Raw genomic sequence first — 19261 nt, 5'->3', positions numbered from 1 at the left:
ATAGCAGAATTAGTCCCCCCTGCATTCAGTGTGTGGTTTTGAAACTTTCTGCTATTGGAGAAGCAATAAAGATTTGAGAGCTAATAAATATCTGCATATTTCTGAATAAAGAATAGGCAGAGTTGTGCTTCTAAAAAGTAATTTTTGACCATACATTTGTTAATCAGTAGACTAGTGAGGTTTTGAATAGCTAGACAGTAATTACTTTCTTAGCATTTGTCAGCAGCGTTCTTGTAGTGTGGGAGAATTACTGGGTACTAAGGGTTAGCTTCTGTAACGTGTAAAAGCATTCTGATATGCAAAACCTTTATCTGTATTTCTATTTCATTTGTATTCCTGCTTGTTGGTTTTGTGTATTGATTTTCTGTGTTTTAAGATTCCAGTGCATAATCTAGAGAAGGACAGCTCAGGCTTAGGGAAGACGAGATCTGAGTAACACCACTTTCCCCCTACAAGAACCCTTATTCTAGTTGAGATAGATTTTCAAGTAGACAGAGGGTTCTGCATGCATTTCCTGTTTTTCTTCTCTGGCAAATGAAATGTTAGAATACATGGCTCCACGTAGACTGGTCAGATCTCATTTTCTGAGTACTGTACTTAACAATATGGGACAATGAAAGGAGGGTGGTATAATGATTGTAGTGAAGGCCAAGAGCTCCTGATATGAGTCTTGCTGATCAGGACAGAAACCAGACTCAAGATCTCTTTGATGTCATATGATTCACCCAGACGGCTAGTGAAGCGTGAGAGTACCTGGGCATCCATGTAAGGTAGGAAGCCTATACAGGTCTGTTGTGACATATGTATTATACTATGTGCTTTGACAGTGTGCAATGCACTGTTACCAATAATCCAGGAATTTTTGCGTGATTTCTACTATGTAGCCTGTGGGAAGGACCCATGTTGCAGAAGTTTGCAGTGAACGTGTCTCCTGTGGGAGGGACCCCATGCTGGAGCAGGGGAAGAGTGTGAGGAGTCCTGCCCCTGAGGAGGAAGGAGTGGCAGAGCCAAGGTGTGATGAACTGACCCCAACTCCCATTCCCCGTCCCCCTGTGCCGCTGCGGGAGGAGGTGGAGAATTTAGCATTGAAGCTGTGCCTGGGAAGGAGGGAGGGGTGGGGGGAAGGTGTTCTAAAATTTGGGTTTATTTCTCATTAGCCTGCTCTGATTTGATTGGTAATAAATGAAACTAATTTCCCCAAGTCGAGTCTGTTTTGCCCGTGATGGTAATTGCTGAGTAATCTCTCACTGTCCTTATCTCGACTTATGAGCGTTTTGTTATATTTTCTCTCCTCTGTCCAGTTGAGGAGGGCGAGTGATAGTGCAGCTGGATGGGTGCCTGGCATCCAGCCAAGGTCAACCCACCACACTTAGATACCATAGAAGCATACATTGAAACAAAAATTTGATCCAAACCTTACATCCTAGCTGGTAGTTCATTCTTAGTCTGTTTAACTAGTCTGTCCCAAAGTGGGTCTTCCTTTGTATCTGACTGCCTTTATGAGTGTGGTAGTGTTGTAGCTTAAATCCATCATGCGCCATGCACTTTTTTCTTTCTCTTTTCAGTGGAGTTTTATGTGCAAGATAGTTTTGTGATTTAGCAGAATTTTTTTCTTGTTCTTTTTGTTTTGTTTTTTCTTTTTTTTTTTTTTTTTTATTGCCATGCTACTGTACATTCAACTCTGTTCTCTGACAGGCAAAGCGTTTTGCAGGGGGAGTGAGAGGTGTGAAGTGTTGTGATAGGTGAGTTAATTCCACAGTCTTGGACTAGCTCTGGAAAAGATGCTTCTGTCTGCAGAGGCAAGATTATTTACCCTTTTAGAGGGAGGTCATGGCACCTTAGGAGCAGAACAACTGATTGTGACTTTTATATCCTGCCATGCTGCCTGGGCTGAGGAAATATCTGGGAAAAAAGGTACTAGGAATTTGCATTCTGACTTGTAGCCTGCAGGAAACCAATGCAGTGATATTAAGCCAAGTTCACTCAATAGCATGAAAAATTCACTCTGCTCAGTTAATATGAGCCAGAGCTGTGTAGGGTGGCTCGGCAACTGTGTCTAGATTGAGGTTTTCAAGTGTTTTGCTCCCAGGAAAGCATTAAAACAAAAGCTGGGTTTTTGAAAGCTCTCAGTGTGTTTGGAGACCTGGTTGCTTTTGTAAACTTGGACATTAGGACAGCAGTTGGAACTAGGTACTACTGCCACCTACCCACTACTGATCAGTTAGTTTGAGTGCCTGTGGAGGAGCTGACTTCCTTGAGGAATGAGATTTCAGGATGTTCTCCTATTCCTATGTCTCTCATTGTGCCAGATTTGAGATGCCTAGTGGACTGTAGCTGGTGTGTTTGCAGGTTAATTAAAAAACAAGACAAAACAAATGTACAGAAAGTTTTTAATCTTATCCCACCATGACCTTTCCTAACTGCATCACTAGCTGTTACAGTGCAAGCTATTACAACCCACTGGTTTCTGACTCTGTGTGGGATTTGAGTACCTTTTTTGTTACTGTAATTTACATAATGATACAATTAACATGAATTGGTATAATGATGGTATGAATCAAGACAGCTGGAAAAATCTGTAAAATGTTGATAATGCCATCAAAGAGGTTCGGTCCAGCAAAACCATGTTGTTATTTTACCTCATTAAAGCCCTTCCAGTAAATAGTAAAACATGTAATTTCTCTGTAATCAGTTTCATGTCAGTGCCTAATTAAATTTCTGTCATTTTCTCTAGTAGGTCATGCTGTCCGTTTCTGTCTCCTACAGAGCTTTAGCTGCTGAATAGTCTTACCCTTTATATTGTCATCATGACAGAGAAGGGTCCCCCAGTTAAGTCTTTGATATTTAACCTAAATAATGAAGCTGAACCTATGTAGACCCAAAATCTGATTATCTTCCAAAGTGTATGATCAGCAAATTTCTTGAAATGCCACATGCCTAATAAACAGCCCCCTGCCTCCCCTACTGTGGGACTGCTTTGAATTCAGGCAAGTTTGTTTCCTTGGGCAGCACAATGCTGAAGATCTATCCACTGAAATTCCGACTTGTGCTGCAAGTCAGCAAAAAGCCACCTGAGTCCCCTTTGCCTTTTCTTCTTTTTTTAATTTGTTTAGATCTCCTCATTCTTTTTATGTTAAAACTTTACATCTAGGTGCAGATTTTCAAAACAAGACGGCATACATTCTAACGTTACTACAGCCTGAACTTTTGGCAGCATAGCAGTGTTCTGAAGACAGTTAACTGTGCACATTAGTATGTCTGAAAGCAAAGAATACCTTGTATGCTTCCCTAAACTGATCTGTGTGTCATCATTTCTGCAATCTCTAATATTACAAGTTGATATCATGCTTTTTTTTCTTTCTCAGCCAAAGTGGGAAAGCAGTTTTGAAAGAAGCCAAATTTTATGATAGAGGGCTACTTTAACAACAGAATAGAAATTGTGATTAAAACAATACCCAGAATCCTAGTGTCCAGTTGTCTGTGATGTTTTTGTGTGTGTGAGTAAGGAGCTATCCTGCAACCTGGCATGATGCATTAGGGAAAAAGCAAACCACCCTCTCTGCTTTCTAAAAGCGTATCTTTAGAACAAGATTTTCAAAGGAACAGCACACAAATAATCCAAGGAAGTATTTTGTCTCATGCATTGCGCTGTATAGATAACTGAAGAGGTTTATGAGCATGTGATCAGGAGTCCTGGGTTTCCTTTTTCGGTATTCTCTTGAAGATAAATATTGTGGTTCACTATAAGATGGTGCCTCATGGCCCTGAATAATCCTTTTTTGTGACACAAAACTAATGTTTCTGTAGTACTAATTCTGTTGTGAGCTTAGGTGTTAAAAAACGGACACTTCTTCATGTGATGACCTTGAGAAAAAAGTGACTCTTCTGGACAGGCTTTTGGAAACAACGCTTTTAATTAGAAGCAGCTTTAAATTGCAGAGACTTCCAGAATAGAATTGCATTTGATGGAAGTTCAGGGTTTATGCGTGTTCGTTGTTGCTGTTGGGTTTGTTTTCTGGTGTTTTGGTTTTTGTTCTTGTATTGTTTTGTTTTATAGAAGTATTAAATGACTATCCTTTAAATCCTTGCCTGCCAGAAAGGCAAGAATAATTACCTTGCTTTTAAATATGGAGGAATGTAGCCACAGAGGTTAAATAAATTTCTAGTGGCTATGAGGAATGATAGTCGTAGAATCTGCTATAGAATTAGCTCTCAGTCCTAATGCAGAAGAGTAGAGAGTGTTCGAAATGTGTTTTGGACTAAATTCGGTACTTTTAGAATAACCTGGCCAGACCCTGGGGTCTGGCAGACTGCCTATAAACATATGTGAAATGGAGCGGAACCACAAAGAGGGTGTGAACTCAGAATGCCAAAAAAAGGAAGTAAACTGAGTCATCAATAGCATTATGTGATGCATTTCTTTTCTTCTGACATGCTGGAAGAAACAGAGGAAAATGTTTTAAATCCAGAAAGCTGTCAGTGAACTACTTTGGTATTATTATTTAGTACAATCCTCTCATTAACTCTTAAAACTTGTATCTGTCATGGAGGGAGGAAGGTCTCCCAGTTTTTCTCAGGACAGCTAACCCTTGTGAGATGAGTAGAATTTTAAGGCTGTAACACTGCAGTCAGCTGAAGTTTTAAATTACAAATTTCTGGTCTTGACATTCAGAAGGGTTTCAAAGCCTCCTCCTCCCCCCATGAGAGGGAGGAGTAGGTGTTACAGAGATAGGAGTATTCACATCTTGTCTGGAATTTCATCGCTGTCTGTAGAAGGGAAAAGCACATTTGCCCTCCCCAAATAACTGACCGCCACGACTTCAGCTGAAGTAATCCCCGTTCAGTGAGATGTTTCAATATTTAGCTTCTCTGTTTAAGGCTACTGAGTTATAGGAATAAAAGGTGTTATCTAAAGAGAGCTTGGCACTTTTAGTTTGTAATTGCTTTCTTCTAAAAGAAAGACTGGCATAGTTTGACCATGCCATAGTTCTCATAAAGAACTTTTGCTGGTCTCTGTTGCTTCTCACTATGTGAGAGTGGTTTTACTTAGGAAGAGGTTGAGATGCTGGACTTAGCAGCAAATCATGGCAATTTTGCTATTTTGGCACATTTTAATAAATGGTGACTGATTTGTAGCTTTTAATATTCTGTATCTTAAAATGAAATTAATATTCTGGAGAACAATGGCATATAAGGTAAAGAAGCAAGCATTGTGAAATGAGTAGGAAAACTCATGAATAGGAGCACATTTAACAGATAAAGCAGAATGCATCTCTACTGGTCTAGGTAGCACTAGTGTTAGTATTTCAAAGGAAACTGATTTGTTGTTCCTAGCCTAATATTGGTTGGTTCATAGATTGCTAGCAGACTAAACAAATAAACTCGACAATGTTTTAGGTGTTAAAGTCTTCCTCTCAGGTTTACTTGTATGCATTACGTGTTTCCTGTCTTAAGTAAAAAGTCACTGCTAGGAAACTTGAGATTGTAGCAGAAGCAATCACATCATAGACATTTTAAATTCGGAACGGAAAACCATCAGGTTTTAGTTTTGCTACTCTCTTTTTAGCGCCTTTTAAAAAAAGCCAGCTGAGTGCTGTAAAACTGGAGTTTTCATAATACTGCTAGAAATTCAAAGAGACCATCCTCCCAAATATCTGGTTTGTGGGTTATAGTGGCCATCAGGTACTGATTTTTAAAGAACTGCCATGTTTTGAAGGCCATGAAAAACCTAAATATTTTGTTCCAATGTCTCCTAATTCAGAGAATGACTGAGGTTGAAAGGGACCTCTGGAGATTTTATAGCCCAACCCCTCTGCTCAAAGTAGGGTCATTTAGAGCAGCAGATGCTTAGGGCTACGTCCAGTCAGCTTTTGAATATCTCCAAGGATGGAGATTCTGTAACTCGCCTGGGCTTACCCATTCCAGTGTTTGACCACTCTCACAGTAAAAAACTTCTTTCCTATATTTAAATGGAATTTCTTGTGTTTCACTTTGTGCCCATTGCCTCTTGTCCTTTCACTGACTATCATGAAGAGGACTCTGGCTGCATCTTCTTTACTTCCTCATGTCAGGTATACACATTGATAAGATTCCCCCACATACCCCAAGCCTTCTGTTCTCAAGGTCAAACAGTACTGTCTCTCTCAGCCTCTTCTCATGTCAGGTGCTCCTGTCCCTTAATCATGTTTGTGTCCCTTTGCTGGTCTTGCTCCAGTGAGTCCATGTCTTTCTTATACCAAGGGGCCCAGAACTGGACACAGCAGGGCAGATGTCATCTCACCAGTGCTGAGTAGAAGGGAATGATCACCTCCCTTGACCTACAGACACTCTTCTTAATGCAGTCCAGGATGTGGCTGGCATTCTGCTGCAAGGGCACATTGCTGGGTCCAGGTCAACTTGTTGTCTACCAGGATCCTCAGGTCCTTTTCTGCAAAGCTGCTTCCCAGATGGCTGCTCCCCAGCCTGTACTGTTAAGTGGGGTTAGTCCTCCCCAGATGCAGGACTTTGCATTTCAGTTGGTTGAACTTCATGAGATTCGTTTTGACCCATTTCTCCAGCCTGTTGAGATCTTTCTGAATGGCAGCACAACCATCTGGTGGTTCAGCTACTCCGCCCAGTTTTGTATTGTCTGCAGGCTTGCTGAGAGTATACTCTCTCCTATCATCTAGGTCATTAATAAAGATGCTAAATGGGACTGGACCCAGTAATACCATTGGGGTACACCACTGGTCACTGGCTTCTAGCTAGACTTTGCGCTGCTGATCACAACTCTTTAAACCTGGCCACCAAATTTTCAGTCCATCCCACTGTCCACTTATGTAGTCCGCACTTTCTCAGTTTCTCTATGAGGATCTTATGAAAGACAGTGTTGAAAGCACTAGTAAAGTTGAGAGAAACAACATCCAGTGCTCTCCCTTCATCCACCATCATAGAAGGCTATCGGGTTGGTTAGGCAGGATTTTCCCTTTGTAAATCCATGCTGACTACCAGCAGTCACTTTCTTGTCCTTGTGTTTAGAAATGAAGCCCAATGGCCAGTAGAATACCTCTTAAGAGACAGCAGCAAATCAGAAGTTTGATGTTTTTCTTCTTGCCTCCTCTTTCTTTACCTGAGAAATCAGTGTTCCAGGATCTGATTGCAGAACCCTGTAAGCTAAAGTGTAAGTGGGCTTCAGTGTGTTTTTTGCAGAGCTTTTGCTCATCTCCTCTGATGTCGATGTCTCGTAAGTGCTGTAAGAGACAGGAGTATGGAACGTTCCTTTAATTTGTAAGGAAGAGATTGGCCCCATGTATAAATGTGACAATGAAGCCAACAACAGTGCTAATCAAATGTCATCCTACAGCTGTTTCCTAGGTAACTAACACATGCAGCTGGAGAAAAAAGACTGCATTATGAAGAGACCAGAAAGATTCTGTAGCAATTCTTTTCAGTGACTGAAGAAACACGGGGTGGGGGGGGAGGGAAGTGGGTAGTGCTATATCATCTTCAGAAGTTTTATAGAATAAAATAGAATGTTTTCCATCGGAAGGGACCTACAATGATCATGTAGTCCAACTGCCTGACCACTTCAGGGCTGACCAAAAGTTAAAGTGTATTATTAAGGGCGTTTTCCAAATGCCTCTTAAACACTGACAGGCATGGAGCACCACCCACCTCTCTATGAAGCCTGTTCCAGTGTTTGACCACTCTCTCTGCAAAGAAATGCTTCCTAAATTTTGCTTCGTAAGGCCAGACAGTGGACAGTCTCATGTTCTTAAAGCTGTTACCGTGAATGTTCCACCACTTACAATGAGTTGCTGTCCAGCCAGTCTGCCTAAGAAGTAGTCACAAACGGGTCCTTGGGTCTCTTTGGTCAGACTTTCATTGTTGTGTTTATAACAGAGGATGCTGCACGCACGATCCTGTTGTAAAAAGGTGTTAGCAAAGCACTGTGTTTCTCTGCAATGTCACTTCCTATCTTTCAGGTTACAAGAGTTTTTGAGGAAAAACTGTCTTTTGCTCTATGGTCTGTTACTCCTATTTTGCTTCCTGGTAATGGAGCACTGCAGTTACTTCTGGGGGTTTCCCAGATAGTCACAAAGGTTTGTGGTAGAGCTGAATCCTGAAGGTCTTTGGAGAACTTTAAAGGCTTAATTCACTTACCTATACATAGGTGTTTAGTGCCATTAAAGACATACCAGAATATCTAAGATATCTGTAGGGGATGAGGAGAGATGATGCAGAACCTCAGGTAGCCTCTTCTGCTGCTGCTCCAGAAAGGCACAGATGACCAACAGCAGCTGTACTGGTCCTACACACCTATGTATAAGGACCCGAATCCTGTTCTAAATGTTGCTGTTAAGAATAGAAGAGCCTCTAATATGTAGGGCTGCAAGAAACCTTGTCTGTTGTTCTGTTTGTCCACATGATTTCCTGTGAACAGATCTTTCTGTCCTGAAACTAGAAATGTGCCTTACCTCCATAGAAGTCTGTAAAAGATGAGGCAGCCAAATATTTATATGATCAATTATGTCTCTTTTCCTTTCAGGTGAATTATATAGAGCCTCTTTAAGAAAACAAAGGTTCCCGGCACAAGGCAGTATTGAAATACAGGAGGACAATGAGGTGAGATTGTTTCACAAAACAAGCTGTGCTGATTTCCAAGGAGGTGAGATTGTTTCACAAAACAAGCTGTGCTGATTTCCAAGGAGCAGACATGTAGAAATACTCTCATATTATATTAAGGAATTATAAACCCATTTGATGGCTTAGCGTGTCTTTCCCTTGTTCAGTAGGTGCAGATGCAATCACTGAAAATCATAACAAGCTTTTAGACATTGCATAATTAACTTAGGTGGAAATATGACCCAGTTCTCTGAAGAGAAATTGTTATGTCTACTTAATACTTAAGTGGAAATGCAGGTTTTGTGAAGCAGGTTCAGCAGCAGTCATGAAATTGATAGTAACAGTATTGTATTTTTTTTTTTTTAGAAGCAGCAAAGAATCTAAACAAGTTCTGTTCCTTCCAGTTAACTGATTAAGGTCCTCTGTCCACACGTAGGACAGGCAATGGAAATGTCTGCTTTTCCATTTTTGAAGAATTCCAGTCCTACAGTCCCCTGAAAATGATGGCAGTCTTTGATTGACTTCAGATGTCCTCTTGATTAGCCCTTGAGTCCCTTGTCTCTGTCATAGCTGAACTACTGCTGAGAGGCAAATTAATTTCAATCCCTTTGAGTCCTCCTGTGAAGGATACCAGTTAAATCCAGCTGGGAGACTTTTTGTAACAATGACTTTAATGATGTTGACCTGCTTGAATTTTTACATCTGTTTTGAAGCTTTTCAGTTCCACCAACCCATCAGCAGTGCCACTTACAAGCTGGCATGGGCTGTGGAAGGAGCTACTCCTAGCTTTTAAAGGGAATTAAATTTCTCTTCTGAGTAACTGGGATGGGACCGTATGGAGAGGGAAATTGTAAATTAGAGCAAGGAAAAGTGGAACTTTAAAAATTCTCATAAGATCCACTACTTAAGCAGATACAAGGCAGGTCAGCAAAATGCCTTCACAATGACTACTGCTACTGGATACTAAAAATCATGGGCTGAACAGAGATAGTGGCTTTATAGAACAACTTATAATTCTCTCATTTTCAACCATTTCTCTGTCACCATTATACAGGTGCTAAAGTTACCAATTTCTTTGTTTTATCCTTGTCAACAACATTTCCACCTACCCCTCACTAAACTACAGCCTGAAATATGTGTGTGTGTTTGTTTAATTGTCAGCTTTTCTGATTAATGTTATTCTTGTTGAACTTGGAGCAATTCTTCTCATTTTATATTTACTGTTGAAGACTGTGGCTTTTGTTCCAGAACTTAAGAATAAAGTGTCCAGAACATTGCCTGCTTTCTCAGTAAATCACTCAATCTAGCAATTAACAATCCTCAGACAAATAGAAGAAATGTTACTGTTATTTTTATTGTGTGTTCATGTTTGGTTGGGAACTAGAAGTCTTCAAGAATCGTGTGATCCAAAGTGAAGAAGAAAATGGCAATCAAGATTAAAAACAAAAAATCTCCTCATCTTTTAATTTATTACTGAGTTCTTCTTTGAGTGCACATAACTCTCAAGGGGTAAAGAAGAAAAAAAACCAGAGTTGTGAGACATTCAAAATGTTTTTCCAGTCTCAAGTAGATAGCATCTTGTTGATTCAACGGGGCACACTGATTATTGTCTGTGTATGCATGTACTCACATATTCGTAAATGTATTTGTGAGGTTTATGGATATCAGCAATGATACATTTTTTTACTCTTTCAGTAAATGTCTGGATAAGTTAGCCCCATTTTTCATTTTGATAAGAAGTTGTCGGTCTCAAAAGGCTGAGATAACTGTTATCATCAGCTTTTGCTGGATGTTTTCGTTGGCAGAGAAATTTGGTTTTTTAGAGCCTGTGATGATTTGAGTTAGAACCTTTCCAGTAAATGCAGCAGCCTTGTTCATGATACCTAGACAAATGTTTGCTTAGGCTGTCTGTGGATGTTGGAATTCTTCTCCAGTCTCAATATATTTAAAATAGCTTTTGATGTACGCAAAGCTGTTTATAATCTTTGTTGATCTGAAACCTACACCTGTGTTGCAAGAGTTTTCTGGCAGAGCATAGCATGCTCTACCTGGTTCAGACATATTTGAATTAAATGGAACACAGGGCACCACTACCCACAGTGAAGGCAAATATAAAAAGATTACAGTGGGGGTGGGGGAAAAAACTCACTGCTAACTGCTTGTGAACGTTGACACCAAGTATAGCAACACTGTCCATAAAAATGCTTCCTCCCTTCTTATTCCCTGTTTTTCTCACAGGAAGGAGTTCAACACCAGAACTGCAAAACTCATGTGCTAATTTTGATCCTACATGGGGGTAACATCTTAGACACTGGAGGTGGGGACCACAGCAGCAAGCTGGCAGACATCAACACCTTCAGTTCTGTGTTTGAGAAAGTGACCCGAGCCCATTTCCCTGCTGCTTTGGGCCACATCTTAATCAGACTTGTTCCCTGCCCAGCAATCTGTTCAGCAGCTTTCTCTCTTGTTTCCAAGTAAGTTGATTTGCATTTTCTAATGTTTGGCTTTGCAGTGTGGTTTTGAATGTCTTTCTGTGACCTGTCTTTTTTATAATGAAATGTTGCGAATCCTTCTTAATCTTCTGCTTACTGCAAAACTTGGAATGATCTTTCATCCTTTTCTAAGTGGATGTATTTGTTTAAAAAACCCCACAAACCATAAAACCCCACCAAACTCAAAAAACCAAACCCCATGGTAGACTACAGCCTATTGTCCACATGTATCCAAAAGAAAAAAAAACAAACCACAAAACAAAACCAGAAAAGATCTGGACAGAAGAAGAAAACTGTCATAACTGTTAACTCCGCCCCCCCCCCCCCATTTTACCCCCCCAAATCAGTAGTCAATTTTTATCTCATTTTAAAATTGAAACGTAGCTAGCTCTGCCTACGGATATGTCAACTGACATTGTCTATCTTATTTATCTGTTCATTATTTGGCCATTGTAGGGACAGGATGTTATAAAAAACCCTCCTGATAATTTTAATGTTTCCTGTTTTAGAAACAAAAATGGCATATTGCTAACATTGGTTTAGGAATAAAGTGGAGATTGTGAAGTGTTGCTGAGAAACTTAGACTGATTTAAGTAAATTCTGCTTTGCACTGGAAATTGAGGACAGAAACAAATATCTAAAACGAGTGATTTAACACATCGTGTTGGGGAGAAAGAATTTGCATATGAACATGTTTTTTACATTTTAAGACAACAAAACTTTAGTATCTATTCATTCCCAATAGCAGCTACTGCACTTTGAGGTCCTGTAGTGTTTTGTGGTAAACCACTCATTTATTGTCATTAACCTATAAGAATGCCATATACAGAAGTGTCTTGAATGGGCTACAAAGGATGTATCTCTACAAAACAGTGCTTTTAGCTGAGGAAGGCTTCAGTTCGCAGTGCAACTAGGATTTGGTTGCATGCATAGTGAGAGGGTTCCGTTAGCTTTGATGGAATTTCCTGTCTGAGCAGATACATTTGCTAACTGATGTAAATGGAGATGGCGCTTACGAGGTTGCCCTTACTGACATGAGAATTGGGTAGTTTGCTTTAAGCAATTTGGTAATTCACTGGCATAAAGGTAGATAGACCCCAGTTCAGGGCTTCTAGAGAGCAACTGGGAGAGAACGCTGTGCATTACAGTAGATACTGGATCAACTTTTCATTAATGAAGAACACTAGTCAAGAATGCCTGAAACATCTTGTCATTGGTAAAATTAGTGTATTTCTCAACTAGCATAACTCTGCAAACCTAAATGACACAGAGCTATAGTATGGTTATGCTACATGACATTCACATTTACATTTCTAACTGTCAGGTCCTGTTTCTGTCTGAGACCAGGTTCTGCTAGGAAACATCTACTAGTTGCAATATGAAGCAGAGATAATGATTTCATTTTAGGAAGTTGCTTATTATCTGAAAAAAAAAGTAATTTGGTGGGTTTGGAATTTGGGGAGAGTTTTGGGGGTGTTGGGATTTCTTGGGGGAGGTTGTTTTGGGGCCTGGGTTAAGAAAATTCTCACAAAAATGTTCTAGTCTCTCAGTGTCTGGCTTAAAGAGATGGTTCATCAGATCACATTGGCATTAAGTCTAGTGGCTTTCTGAGGTTCCTGGTAGTCACTTCTGCATTTGAAAATCATTGTTATGTAAAAAGCCGTGATAATATTTTGATGCAAAAACAAGTCACTATGAAATACTAAATGCAACTTTCAGAGAAAGAACAGTTAGCAACTGCATCTCAGAGGCCTATTTAGTGTAGTATTTCAGACAGTCATAGAATCATTTAGTTGGAAAAGACCTTTAAGATCATTGAGTCCAACCGTAAACCTAACACTGCCAAGTCCACCACTAAACCACATCCTTAAGTGCCATATCTACACATCTTTAAAATACCTCCAGGGATGGTGACTCCACCACTTCTGCACTCAAATCAAGAACTTAACACTGAACTGTTAACTGTGTGTCAACAATGATATGTTTTGAAGTTCCTGTGTGCATGCTCATATGAAAGGTATTATCACCTTGCAAAACTATTACTACTATTAATTTTAACAGTTGTTATGTGTACGGCAGTAACAATTTCAGATATGCACTCTTTTTGACAATGCTGTGAGATGTGAAAAATGACATGTAACATCCTTCGGGAGAGGAAATATGACTCTAGTTATAGTGCCCACTTGGGGATCAGAAAATGTGTATACTATTCCTGTGTCTATAACAAATTTCCTGGTTGACCATAAATGAGAAAATCAGTCTGTCAGTGCCTCATTTCTCAAATTTGTTGAACAGAAACAAGACTAAAATGATATACTGAGAATTTTTCTGTCATTAACCAAAGGCCTAACATAAAGCCTGAGAAAGAAACAGGAAGATTTCTGCTGTCTGGATTGTGCCTCTAGCCTAGGATATATGAGAAAAGCTTAAGTGATGTAGGAGTAAGAAAGGACTGTGGTTAAGGCATGTTCCCTGAAAGCTGGAAAGGAAACAGCTATGCTGAGACTTCACTCTGACAACTGGTACCTTGTTAAGCATGAGAGGAGATGATTTCTGAGGGAAGGAGAGTGATCTGGGTGTTTCTTTGTCGGGCTGTTAACACCAAGGAATGAAGGGTGATCTTAGCCTGTATGATTGAGGAGGTGTTACACTTTCATTCCAAGCCTATTAAGTGGCCAGGTTGCCTTACAAGGTTTGTGCAGAACCAAAGACGACAGCAGCAAGAGTGTAAACAATTTTACTTCCCCTCCTGCCCCGAAACAACTTCTCCATGCAGTATTACTTATACACTAAATGAATGAAAGCTTTAGCAGGTGGTGAGCAAACTTTCCACTGAGTGCTGTATGATTGGCTTCCACATCATCGTAATGGTAATTGATTATATTCTATCAATTCTGGTAGTGTAGTTCTGCTTGCAGTCTAGTTCTGGTACTAGCCCAAGCAGTATTCTACAGGATAGCTGAGCAGATACAGAACATTCAGTAAGGGAAAGGATTAAAATCTTGAAATGTTTTTGATGTTGTTATTTGCCCCCGTGGCTCTAGTGAAATGAATTTAGAAATAACAAATGGAATTTTCCATTGGATGTATCCACTTAAGTAGCTGCTCTTCCTCACCTGCTTTTTCACTCTTGAAATTCACTCATTAAATGAGAGAAGCTTTTCAGGTAACATTTCTTTCCTTAGTGATATTTTCCTTGACATAAATATTTTAAATGGCATGATATAGAAAAAAGAAAGAAACACATGCTCTTGGGCCTGCTTCAGTTCTTCTACAAGTGTAAACCAGGAATAACTTGTGAACTTTGTAGTGATGGGGAGGAGAGAATCAGATTTGCTTGATTTCTTCTTTTCTAAGCAAAGAGAAACTTCTTTTGGTTTTGTCTGGGGCTTTCCCTAAGTGATGGCTGCTTTTATAGTCTTTTTTTGTTGCAATATAGTGCCCAAGGTTACATTTGAACCTCATGTAGAGCAGAAAACCCTGCACAAGAGTTGAGGAGATCTACAACCACATTTTGGACCATAAGATGCAGGAATGGTAATGCCTCTTGTCCATATGACAGAGTTAGAGAGGAGAGATGGGGGATACATTAAAGTTCTAAAATACTAGCTGGACTTAAGGCTGTGACAGGCATATAGGAAGAAGAGGTGGCAGAGTGCAGACCAGGCTGGTGGAAGGTATGCCTGACTGTTTGCATCAAGGGAGAACACACTGAAACAACCAGGAAAAAGTGTGTGCATCTCCAAGTTGCTGTCCTGTAAAGCAAGAGGACTGATAGTAGAAGAGGAGGTGAAGCATCAAAGAGTGTTTGGAAGATCATCCTTGCCTATTTGGGCCATTGATTAACACAGGGCTCAGTAGTGACTCTTAGGTATCCCATAATGCAGTACCTGCAGGTCTCAACTATCTGGAAGAAGAGCTGATAGAGTGGAAGGAAGAGTGTGTGCTGGCAGCCCAAATGAACAGACCTCCCACTTTCTTTCTCTGTTTTTTGATTCCCTCTTGTTGCAGTACATGGTATTCAGCCAGACTGAAAATAGCCAAGCTGAATGTTTGAATGTCCTATAGAATCATTCGCAGCACTGATATAAGATTGGTGTTGCCTTGGTATGTTCTTGTGTGGAGCTGCTTGTGATGTACCCATTTGGGGCTGACAAAAGGAGAGATGATTCCCTGCTCTCACATTTCTGCAGCTTCATGCCAGCAGCTTTCATAGCCAGAACTCCAGGATGCAGTTGTGGAACATAAACTCGTGTTAAACATTCCATTTAGCAAACTGCGGGTGAGGAAGTGTGTTTTTAATTACTGTAATGTTTCATCAAGGGTGAGCCAGATGACTGACTAAGCAGCAGCACAAGATTTCTTGTTTGGTTTGAATGTATCCTCCATTTTCTGCATGTGCAGTGATAGTGCGTGCCAAGGTAGTACAACCCTCTGTTTACCTTGGCATAGGTATTGAATTATGCTGTGTCTGTGTGCTGAGTGCCTGGGTTCAGAGGGATTCCACTGGGACTCTTCATCTGAATGCACCTATGCAGTTCTCCTCCCTGCCTTGAAAACAGTGGCTTAAAGGAAAGGGATCTTTCAGGGCAAAATTACTCCATCTAGTAAATGTTTCAGGTTGTTTAATTTGGTCTGCTCCCATCTACTCCCATCTAGTCCCATCACTTTCAGTTTCCTGTATCTCTCATATAAATCAGAAAGACACCGTTTATGCAACCTGTGTAAATTTATAATGCATGATTGATGTCCTGTGACACTTATCTCTGTCTTTGATGCTAAGGACAGATAAGAGTTAAAACTAAGGCACATTCTTGTTCCAGCTGGACCACTTGAGAGCCATCTTTTCCCTTTTCAGGGAGAAAAATATCCCAGAGTGGACCAACTGTTACACTTTTTATAGCATATGATTTGATGAGCTTACATTGATTCACACCTCAGAGTAGAGCTCATAAATTACAGTATTGGCCAAACTGGAGAATAGTAATTGCATGGGGGGGGGGGGGGGGAGGCCAAAACAAAAGTTACATTTAGGAAGTGAACACTTAAGTAGGAAAGTAAGCATGTGAATAATCAAATGAGATTAAAGTGTTTTTGCTGGATGAGTTTTAGAGTGCTCAGCCCCTTGCATGCTCCTTGCACAGTGGTGGATCCTGCAATGTAAGCTCTTGGTGTTGCGTTTTCCTAGTCATTTTTTTTTAAATACTTTTATAATTTAATTAGAAAGTGTATGGAGAAGTCCAGTCATTATGATTTGAGTATTTTCTATTCCTTATTTTTCCTTTATCCTGAAAATGGAGGAAGTAAATGCATATTCTGGCATTCAGAAACAGCGATAGCAAGTCCCTAGGACTGTCAGCATGGAGTGTAGATAGCCAAACCATAAATGTCAAAAAACTGTAGTGTGACAGTTATCCAAACAAGTGTTATCATGTGGGTGATTTCCCCCACTTTCTCCTCTCACCTCTGCCGTGGTCAGGAACTGCTGACCTGAGGAAGTTTTGAGGAGGGACCAGTGTTTTGTCTTGATCTACATCTAGCCAGATGCTTTCTGCATTCAGAATAAGCTTTTATTCCCTTGTTCCTCCTTTCCTGCCCCCTCCTCCCTGGGTTGAATAACCCCTCACCCCCTATCTCCATGGTGCAGTCTCAGTTATCCCTGCTAGCAGATGCATCAGTCATTTCTCCCCTGGGAGCCAAGTGTACTCTTACACCATGGACGACCAGTTCTGTCTTGCAGCCTAGTCATTTGCTTCCTTTTATCAGGGAGGCCACCTCCAGCCTTTGTGCAAGTGTGATGTTTCCAAACTGGTGCTTTGGAACGACCTCCTGCAGTGTCCTGCCAATGCATCAAGATAACAAGACTTGTGCTCCTCTCATCTCCAGTGCTGATTCTTTACCTGTTTGTCTGAGCTTCAGCACTAACACTTAGCATGTCCTCTGTGATAAACAACTTCATCTCTTCCATATACTCTTTCAGTGGTCTGGATCTTTCTTCCTTTGTGTTGTGTCTATGATAACAACAGAGGTCTCTGCAGCTGCAACCTTTACAATAAAATAAATTGGGATTAAAAAACCCAAACCCTCATTTCTAAGCCAGTTAACTGTGACTGTCTAGAAAACAATTGCTCAATTTCAGTTTGATTTATATTCGTTCAGCCAAGAAAAAAAAAATTACCAGATATTTATTTTTCCATTGACTCTGTTTTATGTAGTTCTCTTGTGAATATTGTTTGCATTTTACTTTTATTATGAAAACATATGCAGGTCTTTTTTTCCATTTCAAACATTCACTTCATATTTTTTTTCCTCTTTTGTTTCTCTCTTTCTCTTTCTGAGGTGTTATGTGGCAATTGTTACAGTAAATGAGGCCTTTTTATTTAGGTTTTTAAGGTTCGTTTTTAATTTTTGAGAGTTAGTATTCATAACTGTATGTTTGCTGTGCATTTGGGTAATCTAATCAGCTGGCAAAATGAAGCCATGTTAATTGCTAAATTGACACAGCTTGGCAGACCAGCTGAGCTCCAGGACATGGAAACTGTTATACTACTTTAGATGAAAAATACGAAATCATTGGAGTGCTTCAGCAAAAGACAAGTGTGGAAATGTCCAGTGAGGTTCAGGACATGAAAACAGACCAGCTTCCGTACTTGAGCATCGCAAGTTTTCTGCTCTTCTTCCATTACCCTGGTAATAGTCTCAGGGATGCAGGTTTTAGCAAAGACACACACTTATTGCATTTCAGGCAGCTTGCTTTTTAATATTGTGATAGCCCACCAAGTTCCTAAAGAAAGTGACTAGAAATTAGTGTTGAAGTTGCCTGCCTGCTACTTTGGATGAACTTTGGATGAGCTGAATTATCCAAAATACTTCTGACTTTCCTTTATTCTCAAAAGGACAGTCGACTTACTGTAAGAGAATCTGGCACACGCTGATGTGCCTTGCATCTTTGGTGCCCTGTAAGTTGTTTTCCCCACTCATCAATAAAAATCAGTCAAGACACGATCAGCAGATTTACTGAGAAACTTGCAGGGTGCACATCCAAGCTAAAGTAAAGCTGACATCCTATCAAATTTAAGCTTGCGTTTTCAGTTTAGTCACCTCCTTTTTGCAAAATGTTACTATGCAAACATTTACGTATGACTTCAGAATGTGTGCAGCTTTGTTCCATCTTTCTGAAAGGATGGGACACTGGGAAAAATGGGTTTATATGCTTTTGAACAATACATCTGTCACACGTGTGTTCTAGGAAACAATATTCCATTGTGATGATTGAATCCCGTTTTTTGATGTACTAAGTTGTTATATGAAGGAAAAAAAAAGCTGAAATGGAAAAATCTCTTTGTTGTTCTACATTATGTCTACTTGTATGTGGGAAAAATTGCAGCAAGTATGTTTAACTACAGAAATGCCTTCCAGCATGATCTCATTCACATAAAGCAATAACTCCTTGATTTTTTTAAGCAGTTGAATTCTGTGAGAAAATGATCCTTCCTGTATTCTCTCATTGTGAACTGCAATAGCCCAACCCATTTCTGTTAATAAGTAACTGTTCATTCTCTAATGCTGTGTGCTGCCTCTTGCATTTTTCCTGACGACAGCATGTCCTTCTCTAGCCTAAATCCCTACAGCTATGATGAGAGCTGTCTCAGCAGCAGTGAAGACCACATCCCACTGGCTGCCTTGCCCTTGCTGGCTGTTTCATCCCCTCAGTACCAGGATGCAGTTGCCATGGTGATCAGTAGAGCCAATCAAGTTTACAATGAATTTCTCAAATCTACAGATGGGGCTGGTTTTAATGGACAGGTAGGACTGTTTTCTCTTACATCAAATTAAAATTCCTTTGGAGCAAGGCTGTTTCTTTTTAACCCATTGTGTTGAGGGTTTTGAGTTATGAGTGTGGGACAATACTGCAAATAAGATGAATGAATTTTAGCATGGGATTACCTATGCAAAATGTCTTCTCAGTGCCCAGCATGAGAAAGACACTTCTGGAATCCTGTGCAGTATCTAACGTGGACTTACTCAGTTGGTAGATGATACTATACCTTCTGCCACAAGCATTTTGACTCATAAGCTCTTAATAAGTATTGCTACAAACACTGGTAATGTGTAGGAGCCTTAACTGTGCGGTAAGTGTGGTATGCTAAGCAGTGAACAACCAT

The 19261-nt window shown here is 40.1% G+C and overlaps 1 protein-coding gene across 4 annotated transcripts in view; it reads left to right on the top strand.

Moving 5' to 3' along the window:
* The window catches only part of PITPNM3 (PITPNM family member 3), a 136152-nt gene that overhangs the window by 73229 nt on the left and 43662 nt on the right, over positions 1-19261 (top strand). For 3 of the 4 annotated variants that reach the window (XM_069790768.1, XM_069790767.1, XM_069790766.1), the window contains 3 exons: positions 8528-8604; positions 10843-11078; positions 18713-18902. In XM_069790768.1, the coding sequence (XP_069646869.1) occupies positions 8528-8604; positions 10843-11078; positions 18713-18902 (503 nt within the window). The remainder of the gene's footprint in view (positions 1-8527; positions 8605-10842; positions 11079-18712; positions 18903-19261) is intronic. The other variant, XM_069790769.1, reaches the window with a different exon arrangement.

The sequence above is a fragment of the Haliaeetus albicilla genome, chromosome 9, assembly GCF_947461875.1.
Source record: "Haliaeetus albicilla chromosome 9, bHalAlb1.1, whole genome shotgun sequence".
NCBI classification, from domain to species: domain Eukaryota; kingdom Metazoa; phylum Chordata; class Aves; order Accipitriformes; family Accipitridae; genus Haliaeetus; species Haliaeetus albicilla.
The sequence above is the reverse complement of the archived record's forward strand: the minus strand, read 5'-3'. Positions and strand labels throughout refer to the sequence as shown.